The sequence below is a fragment of the Ascaphus truei genome, chromosome 12 (assembly GCF_040206685.1).
Source record: "Ascaphus truei isolate aAscTru1 chromosome 12, aAscTru1.hap1, whole genome shotgun sequence".
NCBI classification, from domain to species: domain Eukaryota; kingdom Metazoa; phylum Chordata; class Amphibia; order Anura; family Ascaphidae; genus Ascaphus; species Ascaphus truei.
The window spans coordinates 46,054,168-46,077,884 of record NC_134494.1 but is presented as its reverse complement, the minus strand read 5'-3'; the positions used below and the strand labels follow the sequence as shown (position 1 = coordinate 46,077,884).

The window sequence follows — 23,717 nt, the reverse complement described above, 5'->3', positions numbered from 1 at the left end:
TAAAGAATGCCGATTTGAACTGGGAACTTGATTACTGATTATTATATCGAGAAAAGGCTTTTCTAACAACACACACACACACACACACACACACACACACACACACACACACACACACAGCTCGACAAATTCTTAAAAAAAAAAAAAAAAAATTGTCACAACAAAGTCACTACCCCCCCAAAAAAAAAAACTCACCCCCCTTCATAAGTCTTACCTGCGGCAGGGTGCGGCGTCTCCCACCATTTTCCTGCTTCTCCCCTGCAGCTTCTGTGAAAATGGCTGCGCGGCCGCCGAATGATGCGGCGTTGCCATAACGAGACGCTACGTGACGTCAAGTGGTGCCAAGTTGTCATTGCACTGTCCATTTGATACTGCGCAGCCATTTTCACAGGAGCTGCAGGGGAGACAGTCGAAAGCTGCAGGGGAGAAGCAGGAGAATGCCGGGAGACGCCGCACGCCGCCAGCGGGCAAAATGCACTCACCCCAGGCGTGTGCATTTGTCGAGCCATGTATGTATGTATGTATACATATAGACACACAATATGACGAATTCATGGGGTATATATTCCTATATTTTTTCTCTGCCAGAACATATTTGTTCCTTCTAGTAGCAAGTAAACACTTTCCTGTGGCAGTGAAACAGTTTCTTATTTAATGGATGCACGGAGGTCGTTTTTTTTTAGCACATTTTTCTCCTTTCACAGAGCAACTTGTGACCAAGCTTGTGATCTACGCAGAGCAGCAGAGGAAGCGGCAGACAGACAGTGAGCAGGTCACGAAGAGGGCAGACTCGCAGGGGACCGAATGATATATTAGCGTGGACATGTACATTACTCACAGCTGTGCTTTGACCATTTTAGTTGCACCAAAGAGGGTGCAAGGGGCACCGGGGACTCGCAAGACCTGCTTGGCAATAGGAAGCCGGAATGTTATCGGTTGCAGCTTCCTGTTGATTTTTGGGGAGGGCTGCTTTAATGCAGGAGATGTCCCAGAGATTTTATAGGCATTGAGGATGCTTAAATCAAGCATTAACACGACCTCTGGCTACATAACAACCAGTGTTTGAGTTACCTTGTAGTTTTCTCTGTCGCTCGGTGACTGCAGCCTCTGTATCTTCCATGGATCCCACCCTGCTGCTCCCCCGATCTTTGCCTTGTTCCTGCAGCCGGAGCACAGACTGCTCCTTCTCTTGGATTTCCTGCATCTGTGTGGTGTGTTTGTCATGCACCATATTAAGCTCGGCCTCATGTTTCTCCATCATGTCTCTGAGCTGTGCTCTCATTACGTGTTTCTCAGCATCGAGCTTAGACTGTACATTCTCTTTTTCAGATTGAAGGCGTTTGCACTTTTCATTCATTTCCTGCAACAACAAAAAAATAATTAATTTTTACAAAAGTAATATTGGTTACAGCTGCAGTTGCAGCCTTTTTTACATTGTGCACCCTGTTTGAAAATATTTATTAATTAAGGGTTTGCGGAACAAAATCTTATTGCTCATATAGTGTTCGACAAATCCATTCACCTACAGGCCCGTGGCGACTGGATTTGACCCTGTGGCGACCTCCTCATGGCCGCCCAAGCATGGCGGGGTTGGGGGCGGGACTAGGTGGCGAGTAGATTTTTTGGATCGGCGAGTAGATTTTTGGGTGATTTGTCAACCACTGCTCATATACCTGTGTGAGCGATCACAAGCAGTGTAGTGTCATGAGCTCATGGGGGGTACATGCGCTTAAAAAGGCCCCAAACTGCCCTTCAGTGTGTCCAGAAGAAAAAGACGAATGGCGCACAGCCAGAGAGCCAGGTGTAGGATAAAACTGCTATTCTTTATTCGTGCATGCAGGAAGACAGGTAACCCCCTTGGGGGACAAAAACAGGAGCCTCCTACGTGTTTCGGACCTGGGGGTCCTTTATCAAGGAGTATGGGATGTGTTAGGATAAGGCCCCTTATATACCTGATTGATAATTGGTAAATTTAGAAAATCTGTGCGAAATCGCCGCCGCCACCCAGTGCGCATGCGCGTGACGTCACCTGAGGCGCCGCACCACCAAGCCAAAGGATTGTGGGTAAGTACCGCCCCCTGTGCCTGTCCGCGCATGCTCACATCGGAGCGTGAGGCTGACAAGACTCCTCTAGTCAGTGTCTCCGCTCCTGCCAGTAGTGACGTCATCGCGGGTCTCCCATAGGCCGGTGCATGTCGCTGGCCCACCAATGAAAGTGGTGCACGGCCGACAATGCACCAATCAAAACGGGTCCCCCGCGCCCACACTAGAGGCAATCACGGAACATACAGGCTAGGATTAACCAAGGACAACTACAATTTTGTATCGAAAATACAAAATATATATTAAAAACAATAAAGACATTTAACAAGACTTGTTGGTATGTCTTGTCCTTAATGTCCCCAAGGCTGAGGAACAACAAATGTAATATACTTTTATATATACAGATTCTTATTATCATCCATAATTCATATGTCAGAGAAACTGTATGAATCTGTATATATAAAAGTCTTGTTAAATGTCTTTATTGCTTTTAATATATATTTTGTATTTTCGATTTGTACATGTTTTTGAACCCAGTTTCAAGGTGCATATTGTATCATGTTAGCAGTAATTTTGTTCGTTTTTTAACAGTGTTATATGTACCACATTGTATGTTTTTGTTTTATATGGGATCAGTATGGCTAAAGCCCATCACCTATGACAGGTAGACTTGATAATTAGATCTTGTTTTCACATCCCTGTCATATACAAAATTGTAGTTGTCCTTGGTTAATCCTAGCCTGTATGTTCCGTGATTGCCTCTAGTGTGGGCGCGGGGGACCCGTTTTGATTGGTGCATTGTCGGCCGTGCACCACTTTCATTGGTGGGCCAGCGACATGCACCGGCCTATGGGAGACCCGCGATGACGTCACTACTGGCAGGAGCGGAGACACTGACTAGAGGAGTCTTGTCAGCCTCACGCTCCGATGTGAGCATGCGCGGACAGGCACAGGGGGCGGTACTTACCCACAATCCTTTGGCTTGGTGGTGCGGCGCCTCAGGTGACGTCACGCGCATGCGCACTGGGTGGCGGCGGCGATTTCGCACAGATTTTCTAAATTTACCAATTATCAATCAGGTATATAAAGGGGCCTTATCCTAACACATCCCATACTCCTTGATAAAGGACCCCCAGGTCCGAAACGCGTAGGAGGCTCCTGTTTTTGTCCCCCAAGGGGGTTACCTGTCTTCCTGCATGCACGAATAAAGAATAGCAGTTTTATCCTACACCTGGCTCTCTGGCTGTGCGCCATTCGTCTTTTTCTTCTGCCTTCACCTGGATTGCGGATCCTTCATGGCTGGCACGCCTGCTTAACACCCCTGGAGATGACGTGAGTGGGTTTCTTTATGGGTTTAGACCGTCATAGTTAAGTTTGACAATTGTCATTAATGCTTACAAGTCTATGTTGCACCCACCCACTCCCATTGGTATCTCCAGGGTTATGATTTATGGTCCACTGAGTTGGATGGATTTCATCTGGGTTTGAGCACCCCAATTTTTTCTTCAGTATGTCCAGGCAGCATGGGGGGCATAGCGGTCACTGAATGCGGGGGCTTCCAACGTAACACCCCACAATGTCTTTCTGCTATGGAAGCAAAGGATTGTGGGGAGAGACTTTGGAAGCACCTGCTGTAAGTGGCAGCCACATCCCCCACGCTAAGGTGCAGTTTGGGACCTTACCAAGTGCGCAGTCCCCACACGGGCTCAGGACCCCGCTATACTGCCTGCAAACCTTTACATTTTTTTCTTGGCAAACTGCTGGAAGACCCCACGTCAAACCCTAGAGGTTTGCGAACTCCCTGATGAGAATCACTGGGTTACAGCAATATATGTGAATGATCACTGCACGTAGGGACATTTATGGCAAAACCATAATCTTTTAAACTATTTAAAACAATTTTGAATTTGAGATTCCTTTCAAGGTATGAGAGAATTTCACGTGTACCGACTACATCTTCACTACCAGATTGGCCGTGCCAACAAATGGTTTACAAAAATAAATTAACAAAATGTGTTCAATACGCTAAAGCAATGGCATAAATTAGTTCTTACATTACACTGCTGATCCTTGTGATCCAATTCCTTCTGTAATACATCGATCACTTGGTTCTTTCCTAACAGCACCTCTTCTTCCTCATGCAGTTTCTGTTTCAAGGCCTTGAGCAACTGTACGAACAGACATGTGCAACGTCAGAAAAGTCATATCTCCTTAGCTAGGCTGCAACATCACTTTGCTAGGAGAACCCTTTTACTCTCCCGGAATACACACATCAAGGACACGGAGTTACTCAATGCACCTCCGATTACTACCAAATAATAATAAAAACAACCAGCCACTGCGGTCTTAAGAAGATCAATATTGCACGCACTTTGCCGTGATCAGCTGAACTTGTTCGTTTCCTGCCCATGCTCGCAGTGCATTATAAAGTGGATACAAGCATCATACATTCCCTAGCAGAGTACTCCCTTCTCTGATGAAGTGATTCGGTTCCTTGTGCTGGGCTGGTCTGTAAAGTCCGTACCTGGTGGAGATCAGCGCTGGCATCAGATTTTGCTGCCAATTTGAAGAGTTCTTGCTCATGCTTCTGCCCTTGTTCTGTCAGCTCTTTTTCCTTATCATGGATTATGTTTTGGAACACCCGTATCTGAAGAAAAGGGTTTAAAACTCATATCCCTTTCAATGTTCTTGTGTGCAGTGTGTGTGTACATACATGGCAAAGTAAGATTATAAAACTGGCAGAATACAGTGTTCCCAATCGGTTTGGTTCAATTATCTATTGGCTTCCTGGAACCCAGGTGAATCTAGATTGCCAGCAGCACAACAGCTCCTGTTTTAAGACAATGACTAGAACCTTAAATAAGAACCATTGATTGTCATATTCTAGCTTTTCATGCGATAAGATGTAAAGCCTTCTGTAAATACTGGCAATGACCTTTAAATAAATAGGAGCGTTTGGGTGGCACATGCCTGCTTGAAATAACCTCACAATGCAGAACAATCACGTAACTCTATTCCATATCCAAGCGGGTAAATTGTCAGATCAGTTACTTAAGGAGAACCAAAGTGCCAGTCCAACGAACCCTGCTGAAGTGAGACACTTGAACCTACTTTAACATCCCGTTCCTGGAACTGCTTACTCACGTTTTCTATGTACATCGTCTCCCTATCTTGGAAGTGATTTTTCTCCTTGTTAAGGAGGCTTTTTAAGCTCTCGGCCTGTTCCTGAAGAAGACTGCATCTCTCTTCACTTTCTCCCACCTTCCTAGTGAGGTTCTGGATCAGAATCTGCAGGTCCTGATGTGAGGATTCTTTCTGGGTTACCTGGTTCTGTGTAATTGGGGCACAAGAATGTTCCAATTAACTTACATGCACAGAAACATTTGAAAACACTTCAGGCTTTACGATTCATCATAACCCTATGCTCTTGGAACCCTAAAAACAGCTAATGCTGCTGTAATCCAGGAGGCACGCACAAAAATGTGCATTTAATTGGCCCTCAGAAGTTGAACCAATAAGTAGCAGCCCATGAGATTTGATTAAGTGTTGGCTATCTTTTAATGGATAATCATGAGCTTTCGTTATATAGAACATATTTTAGCACATAGCAAAAGCAGAGTGAAGATTTGCTCATTAGATGGGTGCAAATAAATGTCCCACCTTTCAATATATATCAAATAGTCCCCGGTCCAGTTCTTTTCTCAATTTAATCAGAGACAATAGAACACATCTTTCACGGCCGCATTTCAGTTCAGTTGTTTACATCATTCAGGCGTATAGAATGTAGTTATAGAGGGGAGAATTGTTAGCTTGCTTGTTCTTAGCTTGGGTGTTAAATGATTCTGAAGTCTATAAATCCAGATACACTCTTTATACATTTCTCTTAGCCAATCTAAACATAGCAATCGCCTGTTTTTCTGTGTCAGCCCAAAATGTTCAGTCAATCATCAATGTTTAATTTAAACAAATGTTCCTTCATTTAGCAATATGTACTGATTTAGAAGACCCTTCTTTGTTCTGTCACTAAGTAACTATAGTTAATACTATGTTCCTAATCTTTAAAGACCCATCTCTATTGTATGGTCTTACTACTATTTAACTAACCTTTGAATCCAAACTGTTGATCACATAATATTCAACTGAGCAGACAATCAACATACATGGTTTAAAACATGTATACACCTGGCTGTCTTCCCAGAGTCAGGTAATCATTTTCCAATATAATTTCTAACGTAATACTAAATTACTTATTTTAACTGGTTACATGCTGAATATACATGTAAAACTCCCTGGCACCTGCTCCACAACATGCCATAAACTACTAACTTCACCAAGAATCGCAAGGCTCCTTTCTAAATGCCCTATTAAATATTATATTAAAGGGGCAATCCAAGCCGGTTTTTATTTTCCTTCAATTTTTTAATACAGGATTGAAGCAGGGGGTCTCCGGAACTGAACGCCATTAATTCCAGCTCCGGGGACCCCCGGCTTCCGGACATACTTAGGGGGTACCGGAAGTCGCTCCAGGGTTCACATTATGGCTGCTTTTCAAAGCTCCCAGGACCTGCGGGCCAATAGGAAGCCGTGACATCACCAGCTGCGGCTTCCTATTGTCCCATGTGATGCAGGAGCTTTAAACTGCAGAGAGATACCAGCACCCCACTCAGGGGCAAGTCTCCTTGGAAGCAGGGGGTCCCCTGGGTTAACATGAATGGAGTTCAGCTCTGGAGACCCCCTGCTCCAAACCTGTATTAACAAAATGGGGAGGGGAAAAAAGGTATGGTTTGCTCCTTTAACATTTTACCATTTATACATTTTAACAAAAGATGTGCATTGCACGTTAACACTTCGCATACCTTAATGCTCTCTTCAGAAACAGCCACCTCTGTAGGGCGGTTTGTTCCGGCTGATATTTGCAATTCGATGATGTAAGCCTCTTTTTCAGCTAGTTTCTTTTCCTTTGCAGCGAGCATGACGTCCATCTCGGAGACGCACAGGCGCCGAGACTCCAGCTCTGACACCTAAGAACCAGTGTGTACTTTGTAACATTCGCCAGGGTATGAAGGCTCATTATTCAGTAGTACCGGAACACAACTTTAGGGATACAATTGTGGCCGTTACTGAAGATATTGGAGTCACACTTAACATTGGCCACAGTTAGTCTTACATTTCAACAATAAGTCTAGAAGAGGGGGACGGGGGAATCATTGCACCAGATAAAGTCCATCCCAAGTTCTTATTGCAGCAACAACGGTAGAGTGAAAACTCAATGCATCACATTGCAACAGCCAGTCATTTAGTTCCCCTAATACAAGGCTACATAGACATTTGTTACGATCGCAGTGTTGCCATCAGCCATTGAGGTTTTACAGCCAACTGGTGATGTGCAGTTTAAGATGCAGCAGCTTTACGGAAGACAGAGTTATAGACACCATGGGGGGGGGGGAAGCCGGGACAAGTGTCCTGGGCCAGGAGCCCATTAGGCAGCGGTGAGCCTGGCCAACCCCCGCTAGAAGTTGGACCCAGCGCAACTTCTGCATCCAGCTGCCAAGAACCTGGTTGTCGGACACCCGCTTTCCTCAACTGCTGCGGGCCCATCTCTGCAGGCCGGGCCTCTCTCCCACCGAAAGCAACTTCCGGGCAGGTCCACCTTTCAGCAAGCAAGAAAGAAACCTGGTCTCACAGAGGAGGCAGCCAGAAGTGTGAGAGAGGCCCATCAGCAGCTGGTGACAACTGGGCAGTGGTATTGTGTGGGAGGGGGGGGGGGGGGCGGTATTGTATTTTGTGTGGGGGGGGGGTCGGGGGGAGGGAAGGTATTGTATTTTGTGTGTGTGGGGTGCTGGGTATGGTATTGTGTGTGTGGGGGGGTATTGTATTTTGTGTGGAGGGGGGGTGAGGTATTCTATTTTGTGTGTGGGGTATTCTATTTTGTGTGTGGGGTATTCTATTTTTTGTGTGTGGTTTTGTGGATGGAAGGGGAAGTGTTTGTGTGTGTGTCTGTGTGTGTGTCTGTGTGTGTGTGTGGTATTGTGGATGGAGGGGGAAGTGTGTGTGTGTGGTATTGTGGATGGAGGGGGAAGTGTGTGTGTGTGTGGTATTGTGGATGGAGGGGGAAGTGTGTGTGTGTGTGGTATTGTGGATGGAGGGGGAAGTGTGTGTGTGTGTGGTATTGTGGATGGAGGGGGAAGTGTGTGTGTGTGGTTGAGGGGGTAATTAAGTAATAGTGGAGGGAGAGTGTGAGGAGAAAGGGGAGTGGTAGAGGGAGGTGGGGAGCGGTGAGAGAGAGGGGGGAGAGATACACGGGGAGAGGAAGGGGCACACGAGGGGAAGGGAGAGGGTGGGGGGGGGGGATAGAGGATGTGGCTCCCGAGTAGGTGTGAAAGGATGGGCTTACAAGGCCATCGACATGTGGGGGGGGGGGGGGGGGGAGACTGTATGCAGCCCTGGACAGAGCCGTCAGTGTACACGATAGCGACACCTTTGTCCTAGTGTCTCCTTTTCGGAGATTAGTAGCACTACTCCGTTACTGCGGAGATTGCTTTGCCCTGCTGTCCTGGAACAGGATTGTATATTTCCTGTGCCCCCTTGCAGTTCTCCCTAGCTCAGTTGCATGCTTTCCCTGCTCTGGAACAGCCAGTGCCTGTGTAACTGCAACATTATCGTTACATATCCCCTCCTCACACAGCCATTAGCTGGTTGCCTTGGCAACCTCCCAATCCTCCTAGCTGAGGTTGGTTCAGTCCTACTCCCCTGTCCTTTCTGGTAGTTAGATTGGTCCTCAGACTGTACCTGTCTGACAGTAAAATAGTACTTCCTTTCCTTATCAGCAGCCTTAGTGAGTACACTTTTCTTCCATTCACTCCCTCTGCAAGGCAATCCTTTTTGACCTTGCCCCCAGAATAAGGCACCTTCCTCTTAGAGAAGCACTCTCTCACACAGCAGAACACCTTCCCAGCCATAGGTCATTCTCCCGACAAGAGAATTCTGCCAATAACATCATTAACAAGTACCTTTTATTTCTGTAACTCCCCCAATAAAGTTGAAGAAAATAGAAGGACTTTGAGTGCTTTCAAAAGGGGACGAGTTAAACAAACAATCTGGACTCATTCATATCCTACACGTGACCCTGATGTAAGGAATCGGGGGAACACGTCCCCTGCGGCGTGTTCCCTCCTTACCTGCTGCTCCTCACACCTCCGCGCCGCTTATAGAACACGCGCGCACACAGAGGACTTTCTACTCCACCCGGAGCTTGGCTCCGTCCCCAGCACGCAGCGCGCGTCCGTCACGCATACGTGACGTCGTGCACCGCTCCCCAACTGCGAAGCAAGTCTCCTAATCTCTCCCACCTGTCTCCTGCACCATGCATAAAGTGATAGGGGAGCCCCTGCTGCTGCCTCATTAAGTTGATATGAACGGTGAACGGTGAACGGTGCTTTGGGTAAACAATGAATAGGTAGAGAGGATAGAGAAGAACCCAGTGTAGCACTCGAGTTCACCCTCTGGTGATTAGTGTATGATTTAAAATAAACTTTATTGATTCAACACATATATAAAATAATGGGTATTAAAATGACGTACTAGAGGTAGTGGGATCAAAATACTGACAGCCATAGGACTCGCAATCAATATGATAGGTGTCTCCTGTTGTGTATGATGTCACACAGGAAACACAATCCTTATATAAAAAACCTCAGTGAGGGTAAGGTAGGGTTAATTTGACAATGTACTGTATCATCAGATCACAAAAGGCGGTGTGCATAAACCATAAGTGGTAATGGTGTGACTGGTGATAGCTGGTGTACTAAAACAAATATATTGTGCACCAGTAGGTATCAATATGCAGTCTGGTAAACCTTCCTACATGTGTTATATATGTACACGCAGTGTTGTGTGGAGCTGGTCATAGGTAGCCCCCAGGGGCTCACAGGATAGGCGTATGATACCCTATAGTGACCTCTGCAACATGTCACCATTAATACTAATAGATAATGTGCATAGAGTGAATTGGTGGGCACTCTGACATGGCCAGCTATACACACTGATAATCACTGCATGTGGGGAAGTGGAGGCTGTGTGCAGTGGTGATATGGCTTAATAGCAGTTTATAACAGCACATATCTTAACCAGACCGAAATAGTACTGAGTAGAGCAATAACCCTAATCCTATAACATAAATAGGAGGCTTTAGGTGTCCATCGGGGCACCAATAGCCTATGTAACAGCACGGGCAGGACACCGCATTAACCCGCGATCGGAAGCATGAATGCGGAAGTAATTACAGCCCTGCGCGTGCACGTGTGGAACCAGAGCCGACGCGCGCGTTTCGCGAGGGGCTTTCTCAAGGCGAAACAGTGATAGTTACTAAGGGTACCCTGCAGGTGAGCAGGTATATATAGGGAGCCTCCAGATAGGTGACGTCACTATTTAACCCTTGATGTGCCTGGCATTGCATGGAGCTGCAGCAGAATAGCAGTAAGTATACCATAGTGTGTGACTGCAGAGCTGGCACAATAAAAATCTATCTGTCTGACTCAGAGTTATTCCTAGTGTTGTAGTTACATATAAGTCAGGCTTTCACACAAGTAGAGGTATAATAACACTCTGTTTGGGCTGCAAGGGTGATGTACAAATGATGTAATCAACTTAGTTCATTATTGGTATTGAGGGGTGCTAGGGTCCAGAGATGCCCTACTGGAAGAGAGCAGTAGACCCCCAGGGGAAGGGCCATTTACTAACCTACGTCCCAACTCTAAGTTTGTCCCATTTAGTGACAATTTCGCTAATATCGATGTATTCATTGATTTGGTAACTACGGACCTGGAACATCTTAGCTTGGGTAGATTACCAGACAACTTGACTATAGAAGAAAGAAAGGCACTGAAAGATCTGGCCTCAAACAATACTATAGTCATAAAACCCTCGGACAAGGGAGGGAATCTGGTGATCCTCAATAGAAGTGATTATAAAAAGGAGAATCTACGACTCCTAGCGGACCCCAAATGTTATGAGGTATTGGGAGGGGATCCCACCAATACTTTCAATCAAGAACTGAACACAATTTTACAGAAAGGGCTAGATGACAAAGTCATCGATAAAAATGAATTAGCCTACATTTGGGTAAAAACACCTAAGATCGCTACTTTTTATAGTTTACCCAAACTACATAAGAACAAGGTCCCTCCACCTGGTAGACCAATTGTATCAGGAATAGGAAGCCTCACCGAACGGGCTAGTGCCTATGTTGATAAGATTCTGAGACCCTTCGTGGTAACCCTACCATCTTACCTGAGGGACACTAAAGATGTCCTCAGGAGATTAGATGATGTTTGCATCAGCGAAGATACAATACTAGTGAGCTTAGACGTAGAAGGTCTTTACACCAGTATTGACCACGACTATGGCCTACAAGCAGTATCCCACTTTCTCAACACCAGGGGTGGCTGGTATGCGAAACACAATATCTTCACCCTGGAACTGCTCAAGTTCGTGCTGACAAGAAACTACTTTCTCTTTGATAATAGAGTGTACCACCAACTGAGGGGTACGGCAATGGGCACGAAATGTGCCCCTACTTATGCCAACCTCTACCTGGGATGGTGGGAATCCCAGGTAGTATTTACTGAAGAGATGGAGGTACACACAGAGCATATTGACCTCTGGGTCCGCTACATTGATGATGTGTTTGTCCTGTGGCGGGGCCCAGAGGGAGCTCTCAAAGAGTTTATCAGTATACTGAACACTAATATGTTCAATTTACATCTCACTCTGGAATACAGCAAAGACACTATGTGCTTTCTGGATCTGCGGATCTCGAGGGGGAATGAAGGCTGCCTTCATACTACTATCTATCGGAAAACGACCGCTACTAATAGTCTCCTGGAGGCGAGCAGCCATCACCCAAAGGCCCAGGTCAGTGGCATACCAACAGGACAGTTCCTCCGGCTAAGACGGAACTGTAGCACTGACCAGGAGTTTGAGTACCAGTCCACCAAGATGAAACAACGCTTTGAGGACAGGGGCTACAGCAGGAGGTGTATCAAAAAGGCCTACAAAAGAGCCAAACACACCGTACGGAGATCTCTCATTATGGACAAACCACCGAGCCCAAGAGATCGGGTGGTCCGCTTTATTGGCACTTTCAATCGAGAATGGCCCAAGGCACGAGCCATCCTGAGGAGACACTGGCACATCCTGAGAGCAGACGATATGCTAAAGGGGGTCACGAAAGACTTTCCATCCATGACCAGTAGACGGGCAAAGAATTTGCGCGATCTACTGGTACATAGTCATTATGTGGAAGAGACACCTAGGACTTGGCTTCCGCCTAAACCTACCGGATCATACACTTGCCAGAGATGCAAGGCATGTCAGTATATGGCCACCACCAAACAATTTGGTAACTGGGATGACACCAAACGGTACCCAATACGCAGCTTTATCAACTGCCTGAGTATTGGGGTCATATATCAGGGCAAGTGTATATGCGGGAAGGTATATGTTGGAAAGACTAGCAGATGTCTGAAACTAAGGGTGCTGGAACACATCAGCACCATCAGGAATAAGGCTGATAAACCACTGTCGAGGCACGTGAATCTATGTCACGACGGCGATCTCAAGGCGGTCTCTTTCTGTGGGATTGAACACCCCCTGCGAGGACAGAGAAAAGGAGATTGGGACAGGGTACTACTCCAAAAAGAGTCCAGATGGATTTACACACTTGGAACTCTTTCCCCGAGAGGACTCAATGAGGGATGCCTGTACACTCCCTTTCTATAATAGCTACTATGTAGGGCGCCTGTCAAGCTCACCATATACACTGTCATCTATGTGTGTAATAATAGAAGCATTTTAATTTCTGCCGTGCCTACATCAGGTCTCTCCAGATCCTGACTATCAATCAATTAAAATTATTGAACAATCCATTTAGGGCATCTCTGGACCCTAGCACCCCTAAATACCAATAATGAACTAAGTTGATTACATCATTTGTACATCACCCTTGCAGCCCAAACAGAGTGTTATTATACCTCTACTTGTGTGAAAGCCTGACTTATATGTAACAACAACACTAGGAATAACTCTGAGTCAGACAGATAGATTTTTATTGTGCCAGCTCTGCAGTCACACACTATGGTATACTTACTGCTATTCTGCTGCAGCTCCATGCAATTCCAGGCACATCAAGGGTTAAATAGTGACGTCACCTATCTGGAGGCTCCCTATATATACCTGCTCACCTGCAGGGTACCCTTAGTAACTATCACTGTTTCGCCTTGAGAAAGCCCCTCGCGAAACGCGCGCGTCGGCTCTGGTTCCACACGTGCACGTGCAGGGCTGTAATTACTTCCGCATTCATGCTTCCGATCGCGGGTTAATGCGGTGTCCTGCCCGTGCTGTTACATAGGCTATTGGTGCCCCGATGGACACCTAAAGCCTCCTATTTATGTTATAGGATTAGGGTTATTGCTCTACTCAGTACTATTTCGGTCTGGTTAAGATATGTGCTTTTATAAACTGCTATTAAGCCATATCACCACTGCACACAGCCTCCACTTCCCCACATGCAGTGATTATCAGTGTGTATAGCTGGCCATATCAGAGTGCCCACCAATTCACTCTATGCACATTATCTATTAGTATTAATGGTGACATGTTGCAGAGGTCACTATAGGGTATCATACGCCTATCCTGTGAGCCCCTGGGGGCTACCTATGACCAGCTCCACACAACACTGCGTGTACATATATAACACATGTAGGAAGGTTTACCAGACTGCATATTGATACCTACTGGTGCACAATATATTTGTTTTAGTACACCAGCTATCACCAGTCACACCATTACCACTTATGGTTTATGCACACCGCCTTTTGTGATCTGATGATACAGTACATTGTCAAATTAACCCTACCTTACCCTCACTGAGGTTTTTTATATAAGGATTGTGTTTCCTGTGTGACATCATACACAACAGGAGACACCTATCATATTGATTGCGAGTCCTATGGCTGTCAGTATTTTGATCCCACTACCTCTAGTACGTCATTTTAATACCCATTATTTTATATATGTGTTGAATCAATAAAGTTTATTTTAAATCATACACTAATCACCAGAGGGTGAACTCGAGTGCTACACTGGGTTCTTCTCTATCCTCTCTACCTATTTCCTGCACCATGCAGCCAATCTCTGCTTCCGCGGATGCCGCGCCTCCGCTCCTCCCCTCACTCCCATTCGTGCTTCACTGCTATTTAATCCCAGCGGTCTCACTCATTCCTTGCTGAGCATAGTTCATGGTAGGCTTGTGTTTCCACGTCCCTGCCCTGCGCCTTGTGCTTTAACCTTTGCCGTTTGTTTCCCCTGTGTACCGACCAGGCTTGACTTAGGACCTCTCTCTGGATTACCGACCCCGGCTTGCCTCTAACTATCCGCACTTCTCAATCCCTGACCATGGCAATCGGACTAACTACCCTTCTACTGGCTCCAACCCCTGACCACGGCACTCCGGACACTGACTACTCTCTTGGCACCTAACTACGACCTCGGCAAGTATCCAGACTAACCCACTCTCTCCAATCCAGACCCGGCGATCTTGACTATCCACCCTCCAGGCGCGCCTCCGCTGCTGTGGGTGCGCAGTTTAATACTTTCCTACCTCAGTACCAGGGTCCCGCCCTGTTTGTGGTGAGCGCAAGCGTTACACCTGGTTCCAGAATACCTGCGTTTACCCCAATTCCGTTTCCTCATCTCGGAGGCCCAGAGATAGAGGGGAAAAATGTTTTTTTTTTTATTTTAAAACACGTTTACATTTGCAATAAATGCTAAACCTACACACATTCCACATAATGTAACATTATGGCAAACACTTTCAAATTAAGTTATTGATGTTGTCTCCTGTTTTTAGTGTGTTTAAGTGTTCTTTTCTATGCTGCCTATTAAAAAGATATTTATCACAATAAATATTGTGATACAATTATTAATAATAATTGTGGGTAATGATGGATTATTGCCCAACCCTTACTGGAACACAATGTATCAGACTTTCAGAAACGGCATGTACCTGTCTTTGGAATTCTTCATTTTTAAGCGATATCTGAGATTCTAATTCTTCTACTCTTCTTCTCAAAACAATGATTTTGCCCCGATTTGCTGAGGCATTCTCATGGTCGCCATCTCCACAACTCTAAAAAGAAACCACCCCAAAACAAACATGACAAACATTAACGTAGATGTTGTGAGACCACAGCCACACAATCTCTCCCTATAATATATCACTATAATACTCCTGGAACCCATGTTAATATAGAACTCACTTCATCCACTGCGGAAATCTATTGGATCCAAGTTTATATTCATTCTTAATGTAACAAGCAGTGCGCACTGTAACAATTCTACGCATCTTGCTAATTATTTGTCACGTATAGTTGGGTTGTACTATATAGATATAATTTCAGTTTTAAAATAACGCAAAAGTGATTTCAGTATTATATAAAATCAGTAAATCTATAAAGGAGCCACACAAAGTGGTAATGTAAACAGTCTGAATACTATTTCTTCACCAAGGAAAAATTGTGAGTGCACAAGTTCCTTAGTGAAAAGTACACACACACACACACACACACACACACACACACACACACACACACCTACCTTTCTATGCTCGGATTTCTTAAGCGGTGCGCTGGATGATACCAGCTGCTTCTTCAGGTCTTCCAGCTGGGATGAAAGGGACGCAATCTTAGCCTTATTCTGTAGTTTTGCTTTGGAAACCTTGGATTCAGAAGATTCTTTTTCTTCCTAAATTCATAAAGGATAACAGGCATATTGTCCTCAGTAAAGAATGTAGGAGTTATCTGTGGAATGTGCATGTGCTGTTAAAAACAATATGCTCTCTCCCATATGTAAATACACACATTTCCCAATGACATCATTATAGATCAGCAATTCCAAACAGGGGGGGTTCGTGATGTGTTTCCAAGGGGATCACCCCAAAAAGTCAGTACTGGCCTGTGTGGGGACTGCGCACTCAGCAAGGCCCCAAACTGAACCTTAGCGTGGTTGGTATAGCGTATGTCCCCATGAACTCAGGACACTATACGGCCTGGGATCGGACACACAGCTTTGTTAGCAATATTCTGACGAGTAGGCAATAAGATTTATTAATTACAGGTTCACGGGAAGAATATATTCAAGCTGGGGTGGGGGGGTGGAAGCCACGGGGTAATACAGATACATTTTCTCAATTACATCCCAGAAACACATAAAAAGAGTCCTTCCCTTTACACGCATCCACCGCATCCGCTTGTAAACAGTGCAGCTTGGCTGACATACAGTATAGTCCAGCCGCATATTTAGGTACAGTGTTCTTTCCAGTCAGCGGCTTCATAAGCACCAATGTAAATATTCCCATTAACATGGGGCTCACTAAGGAAACCGTAAACATACATCTCCCCGTCTTAGAAACTATTTTGTCTCAAGGAGTTGACAGATGACAGGACTCGGATAACTCCCATACCTTTAGCAGCTGATCCTTCTTGCGGAGCTCACTGTCCTTCTCTCGGATAAGTTCCTTCAGCTGCACCACTAGCTGCTCCGTCTGCGACAGCCGTTCAGTCATATCTACAAATGACATGGTGCTTGCGCCCTCCTGACCGTCAGACACCTTCAAACATTTCACAACAGGAAATATAAACATCTACCTCCAGCATAAAGAACATACATATACACATAGCTCAACAAATGCGCCCGTCCACTCGCCCACGGTGAGTGCATTTTGCCTGCTGGTGAGCCTTAGGCCTCGGACATGGTCAGCGCCCGTGCTGAGGCGCGTTTACGCTCTGCAGTGAGCCCCTGCAGCCGCAATGAGAGCGGCTTTAGCAGGGGCTCGCGCACACTTCCGCAAGCGTGCGGAAGCGTAGGTCTTATCAAATTTTTAGTTTGAGCACTCATGGGAGCGCAGGGCCGGTCACGTGAGCGGTTCGCCCAATGAGGGCAAACCAGCTCCGTGACGTCACTGGCCTGCCCCCCGACACGCCCCTGGACTAAGGCCAGGGAAAGCACCCGCTTTCCCTCAGCGCGCCTTGCACGGCTGCAGTCACCATGGACTCAGCCTTACCTGGGCGGGGTGCAGCGGTTCCCGGCATTCTCCTGCAACTTGCGAGTGTCTCCCCTGCAGCTCCTGTCAAAATGGCAGCGCAGCGTAAAATTACGCCACGTTGCCATAACAGGACGCTACGTGACGTCAAGTTGCCATGACAACTTGACACCAAGTGATGTCTTGATGTCACGTAGCGTCCCGTTGTGATGGCAACGCAACTTAATTTGACAGGAGCTGCAGGGGAGAAGCAGCAGGAGTATGGCAGGAGACGCTGCACCGTGCCACAGGTAACTAGGGTGAAGAAGTATGTATTGGACAATACAGAATATTGCAAGTAGTAACTTGCATGTAAAAAGTTAGCAGTCCAGTGGGTATCTTTAAAATCATGTGTCCATGCTGCCCCGCCAGTGGGTATAGAGTCTGGAGAGAGTGCCGTACTCAGACAGATCGTTCCCGCGCGCTGGGATCTACCAGCGTCTCCGCGTTACTGTGTCACTTCCGGGTTCACGTGCAACAGTGTAACCGTATGTAGCAAACTGACGCGTCTCCAAGGCTCGTAGATCTTCCCAACTAAACTGGCTGTGTATACACAATGTACACGGAACTATGCACAATGTACACGGGGCTACACACAATGTACACGGGGCTACACACAATGTACACTAGGCTATACACAATGTACACTGGGCTACACACAATGTACACTGGGCTATACACAATGTACACTGGGCTATACACAATGTACACTAGGCTATACACAATGTACACTGGGCTATACACAATGTACACTGGGCTACACACAATGTACAGAGGGCTATACACAATGTACACTGGGCTATACACAATGTACACTGGGCTATACACAATGTACACTAGGCTATACACAATGTACACTGGGCTATACACAATGTACACTGGGCTACACACAATGTACAGAGGGCAATACACACTACACAGATGCAGATACAATAAATAGCTCAACCACAATGCGTTTCGAACATGCATGTGCTTCATCAGGCCTTATGAAGCACATGCATGTTCGAAACGCGTTGTGGTTGAGCTATTTATTGTATCTGCATCTGTGTAGTGTGTATTGCCCCGTGTACATTGTGTGTAGCCCCGTGTACATTGTGTGTAGCCCCGTGTACATTGTGCATAGCCCAGTGTACATTGTGTATGCACAGCCAGTTTAGTTGGGAAGATCTACGAGCCTTGGAGACGTGTCAGTTTGCTACATACGGTTACACTGTTGCACGTGAACCCGGAAGTGACACAGTAACGCGGAGACGCTGGTAGATCCCAGCGCGCGGGAACGATCTGTCTGAGTACGGCACTCTCTCCAGACTCTATACCCACTGGCGGGGCAGCATGGACACATGATTTTAAAGATACCCACTGGACTGCTAACTTTTTACATGCAAGTTACTTCTTGCAATATTCTGTATTGTCTAATACATACATCTTCACCCTCAGTACGTTGTTGTGCTTCTTTTCTTCCCTTCATATACACCTCTCAATATCAGAAGAAGCATAGCATCCTGGGAACCTGGCAGAGCAGCAATAACCCCACACAAACTGCAGGTCCTGGAATAATAATAAAAAGCAGGACCCCGGATACAACTAGGAGTGCTTTCTTATTTCTAACCAATCTCAATGTGCTGCTGTGTCATACTGCATTAATGAGCGGGTTAGAAGGCGACTTTGCAGTGGCCTGTAGTGATTCTGAACATTTAGGGGCATCAGCACAGTGATTAGGGACAAACATACTGATTGGAAGCTCTCATTATTTTGAAACATTTACTCCGTTATCATAAAACATGCTTTGGGGTCTATTCAAATCAATGAAATATGTAAAGCTTTAAAAACATGAATAACATGTTCAAGACGGAGTGGCACTTCTACAGGAACTTGCACTTATGTGTAAAATATAGAGAAATCAAACATACACTCATTCCTGCTGCGCCGTTGGATTCGTCCCCGCTATACCATTTCCACATGGTGTTAAATGGGCTCTGAAAGAAAGGTAAATCTGTAAATGAGGTTAATTAATATTATCCTTTCAGCAGTTATTCCTAATAGTAATTATAGGATAAATTAAATCTCCAGAACTGTTAGGGTTACTGCAGAGTGAAGAAGATGAATCAGGCGCACGGTCTTAATCATCAATGAAAAGGGTTTTTTATTGTGCCTAGAAATCCAACGTTTCGGCAGTAATACTGCCTTTCTCAAGGTGTATGCTACCAAAGATAGTATTACTGCCGAAACGTTGGATTTCTTGGCACAATAAACCCCCCTTTTCATTGATGATTAAGACCGTGTGCCTGATTCTTCTTCTTCACTGGATCTATTTGGGACATCAGGAGCTCCCCAGAACCAGCGGTTAAGTACCCCACTATCACCTGTTTGAGTGCGTGCACTACCATCATTCCATTACTGCAAAGAGTCCCAGTTCTGCTGCTTTTCTACCCGGCTATTCTGCCAACACTGCAAAGTAATCATTTGAGGAACACAAAACGCCTGTCTCCGTTTGGATGTTTTTTTGCCACACTTATTCTACTAGATCCTACACTGTATCAAACAGCATGAGACACGTCATTATTTCACTAAGGTGGCACATCTCTCTGCACCTCCTCATTCATGATCCATCTTGTTCAACGTGGCCTGCCTTCTCCTTCCAGCCAAGGTGTACGATTACAGCACAAACCGCAGGGAAAGCAAATATTCATGTCGTCAACGCTCTCTTGGAAAACGAGGTGGAATTTCCACCACTCCATTAAAAACAAAAAAGGACAGAGTTACTAACTCAATCACCCCACTCCCTAATTGGATATGAACCACTGTTTCCTTCATGTCTTGCAGTCCACATACTGAATAAGTCACATTTTATTTAGCCATCTGAATGCAGACGACGCGCTGGTGGGACATAAGATGTTCATTTTAGTCTACCTTTTCTGGAAAAATATAGAAATAAATGAGGTTATAACGCTGGTGCCTCCTGTGCGGTGGCTGCAGCTCTGTCTGTAACACGTACATAACATCCTGATGGTTTATATTTAGAAACCAGCAATAAGAAAAAAAGTGTCAAGTTAACATACCCTCTTTTTATCCTTTAGGAAGAGTTGGTTGGAAAGGACTAAGGTCACATTCAGGTCCTCAGAGCACCTTGTGCAGCTATTCCCTCTCATTACATATAAAGGCTTTCATTTCCCATTAAGGAAGGGAGACCCAGAGCACAACTGGATCGACCTGTTCCTAAGTGCAGCTGAAAGCCCAGAGAAGCGCCCTCCTCTCTCTATAATCTCACGTTCAGTCCTCTCAGGCGCAGGTCACGCCGCTGCAGTTCCTACACATTTTAGAGCCATCGAGTGTCACTCACCCGGACACGGACATAAACCTCTCATATACCCAAGTCCCAGCGCATCCAACCTCACGAGCCTCACTCAACCTGTCCCTAGCACTTAGTGTCATCCCTTGGAGTAGTTCTCTCTCTCCGGCACTTTTTCAATAAGCATTGAAGCCATCTTTCCCGTGCCAGGGAAGAGATCAGCTCCACTCAAACTAATGGGACTGAACGCTTCTCCAGCTCAAGAGAAGCAGCTTCACAGTGACTGTAAGCTCTCCAGGGTAGGGACTGACTTTCCCATTGCCTGATCACAATTTTGTTGTTGTTGCACTTATTGTATTGTCTCTGTAGTAAAGCGATGTGTGCCCTTGGCACCACAAACATAAAAGCATACTTGCCTGTATCTGTCTCAGTCTTACTTGGTGACTCTGCGCCCTCCCCCATGACAGCTGGGGGTGATTACTGTGCAGCTGTCCTACTGACAGGTCCTGAACACAGGGGGATCCCCATACCCTACAGCCTCTCCCCAGGGCAGCTCCCTCACCTCGGCCTCAGGTCAGCCCCAAACTCGCCTCACCCTCTTTCCCCCCTGTACCTCCCCTCCCCCTCTTTCCCCCCTGTACCTCCTCCGCCCCGCCCCCTCTCTCCTCAGCCCCCCTCCCACCTCAGCCACCTCTCTCCTCAGCCCCCTCTCCCATCACCTCAGCCCCCTTCCCCCCAGCCCCCTGTCCCATTCCCCCCTCCCCAATCTCCCATTCCCCCATCCTCCCCCTCTCCCATTCCCCCCTCCTCCCCTCAGCCCCCTCTCCCATTCCCCCCTCCTCCCCTCTCCCATTCCCCCCTCCTCCCCTCTCCCATTCCCCCCTCCTCCCCTCAGCCCCCTCTCCCATTCCCCCCTCCTCCCCCTCTCCCATTCCCCCCTCCTCCCCTCAGCCCCCTCTCCCATTCCCCCCTCCTCCCCCTCTCCCATTCCCCCCTCCTCCCCTCAGCCCCCTCTCCCATTCCCCCCTCCTCCCCTCAGCCCCCTCTCCCATTCCCCCCTCCTCCCCTCAGCCCCCTCTCCCATTCCCCCCTCTCCCATTCCCCCCTCCTCCCCTCAGACCCCTCTCCCATTCCCCTCCTCCCTTCAGACCCCTCTCCATTCCCCCCTCCTCCCCTCAGCCCCCCTCTCCCATTCCCCCCTCTCCCATTCCCCCCTCCTCCCCTCAGACCCCTCTCCCATTCCCCTCCTCCGCTCAGACCCCTCTCCATTCCCCCCTCCTCCCCTCACCCATCCCCCCCTCCTCCCCTCACCCATCCCCCCCTCCTCCCCTCAGCCCCCTATCCCATTCCCCCCTCCTCAGCCCCCTCTCTCCTCTCCTCAGCCCAGTCTGTCTCCGGGCATACCTAGCAGCAGCTCCCCGCAGTAGAGGGTCCGCCGCCTCAGGACACTGCCATAGCACGGGGGCGGCGGCGGCGGCGGGGGCGGCGGCGGCGGGGGCGGCGGCGGCGGGGGCGGCGGCGGCGGGGGCGGCGGCGGCGGCGGCAGCAGCAGCAGCAGCAGGTCCCCTCCCCCCTCACACACAGTCACTGCCCACAGCGCTGCCCGACATCTTGGGCAGGTGTGTAGCACCAGCGGCGTGACGTAACCACGCTGCGTGACGTCTCTGCAGGAAGAACACCTCCCACCTACCCTCTGCCAGCTGCAAAACAAAATTCCAGCCACGCGATTGGCCCAGGGCAGACAAAGCCACGCCCCCTTTACAAAATGGCGCCGGAGCTGTGTCTGTTGCCAGGGTGATGAGGTGTAATGGCGGGTTATGGACGCTGAGGGGAGCTCCAGCTCAAGCAGTGTGAGGCAGTCACAGGCTGCTACCCCCAGAGGTGCCTCCAGCACCAGGGACCTGCTTTCCCAATGCAATTATCTCATTTTAAACGACATTTTCTCTGACTTTGGGGCAAAATCTATTTGTATCAGATATTAGACATTTGAGACATCCGCTCCCTCATATAAATCACATTTACATGTTTTCTTAAAAATAGAAAGTGCAACCGTTTGTCCAAGTAATGGTACGAGTCGCGTGCGCCGTGCGGATGGCAGAGAGCGCTCCCGATCGTGTATGGGGCATGTTCCCTGGCAAATGGCTTCCAACACCGCAACATCACCCCCGGAACATCCCTGGACTTCCGAAATGCCTCCAAAAAGGGAGGAGAGCGGTTAATTTGCCCAAAGTCAGCGATTTCTTCAGACGGAAGGAAAGACATGCAGAAACATGACAACAGACATGCAGAAACATGACGACAGACATGCAGAAACATGACAACAGACATGCAGGAACATGGCGACAGACATGCAGGAACATGGCGACAGACATGCAGGAACATGGCGACAGACATGCAGGAACATGACGACAGACATGCAGGAACATGACGACAGACATGCAGAAACATGACGACAGACATGCAGAAACATGACGACAGACATGCAGGAACATGGCGACAGACATGCAGGAACATGGCGACAGACATGCAGGAACATGACGACAGACATGCAGAAACATGACGACAGACATGCAGAAACATGACGACAGACATGCAGAAACATGACGACAGACATGCAGAAACATGACAACAGACATGCAGGAACATGGCAACAGACATGCAGGAACATGGCAACAGACATGCAGGAACATGGCGACAGACATGGCGGCCTGTCATGTGCAGACGATCCAGAGGACCTACAACCCAGAGTCCCCAGGGCCCACTGGAAATCAGCGACTTGTATAATAACATTACAGCTTTGTTTAAGGCTGCGCTTATAGTGACAGCGACGCAACGTCGCGTCAAAACAAATGCATTGCCGCCGTTGCGTTCGCTTATAATAAGCGCGACACGACGGAGCAACGGCTTGGTCGCGATCGCTGGAAGTCATCTCAATATGATTTTTCCAGCGACCGTAGCCTGCCGTCGCCATTGCTGGCACTTTAAGTGTAGCCTTAGACAGAACTCTAAACTGCACTTAAAGACATAAATAGAGCAGTAACATCTATTGTTAATCGCACTACCGCCCTGGGAAATAAGACAGATGAACTGGTTGACTCTGTGAATGCAGAAACTAAACACATGATGGCAGACTTTCAGGAGAAGGAGGAAGATCTGGACAACAGATTGTGGAGAAAAAAACGCACGTATAAAAGGCATACCAGAGCAAGATGACAATTTAAACGCATATCTGCACCGCCTGTTTAAACA

General features: G+C 47.2%; 1 protein-coding gene across 7 annotated transcripts in view; it reads right to left on the bottom strand.

Annotated features, from left to right (window-relative positions):
* The window catches only part of LOC142464223 (uncharacterized), a 57,207-nt gene extending 35,099 nt beyond the window's left edge, over positions 1-22,108 (bottom strand). For 2 of the 7 annotated variants that reach the window (XM_075567598.1, XM_075567603.1), the window contains exons 1-10: positions 20,239-20,370; positions 19,090-19,155; positions 16,562-16,708; positions 15,697-15,843; positions 15,107-15,229; positions 6,900-7,064; positions 5,188-5,373; positions 4,568-4,690; positions 4,098-4,211; positions 1,072-1,360 (exon numbers count right to left, since the gene is read on the bottom strand). In XM_075567598.1, the coding sequence (XP_075423713.1) occupies positions 1,072-1,360; positions 4,098-4,211; positions 4,568-4,690; positions 5,188-5,373; positions 6,900-7,064; positions 15,107-15,229; positions 15,697-15,843; positions 16,562-16,708; positions 19,090-19,155; positions 20,239-20,328 (1,450 nt within the window). In that variant the 5' untranslated portion in view covers positions 20,329-20,370. Of the gene's footprint in view, positions 1-1,071; positions 1,361-4,097; positions 4,212-4,567; positions 4,691-5,187; positions 5,374-6,899; positions 7,065-15,106; positions 15,230-15,696; positions 15,844-16,561; positions 16,709-19,089; positions 19,156-19,770; positions 19,912-20,238; positions 20,371-21,872; positions 21,941-22,021 lie in introns of those variants that run through there. The other 5 variants (XM_075567600.1, XM_075567599.1, XM_075567604.1 and 2 more) reach the window with 4 other exon arrangements.
* Between the last annotated feature and the right edge of the window lie 1,609 nt (positions 22,109-23,717).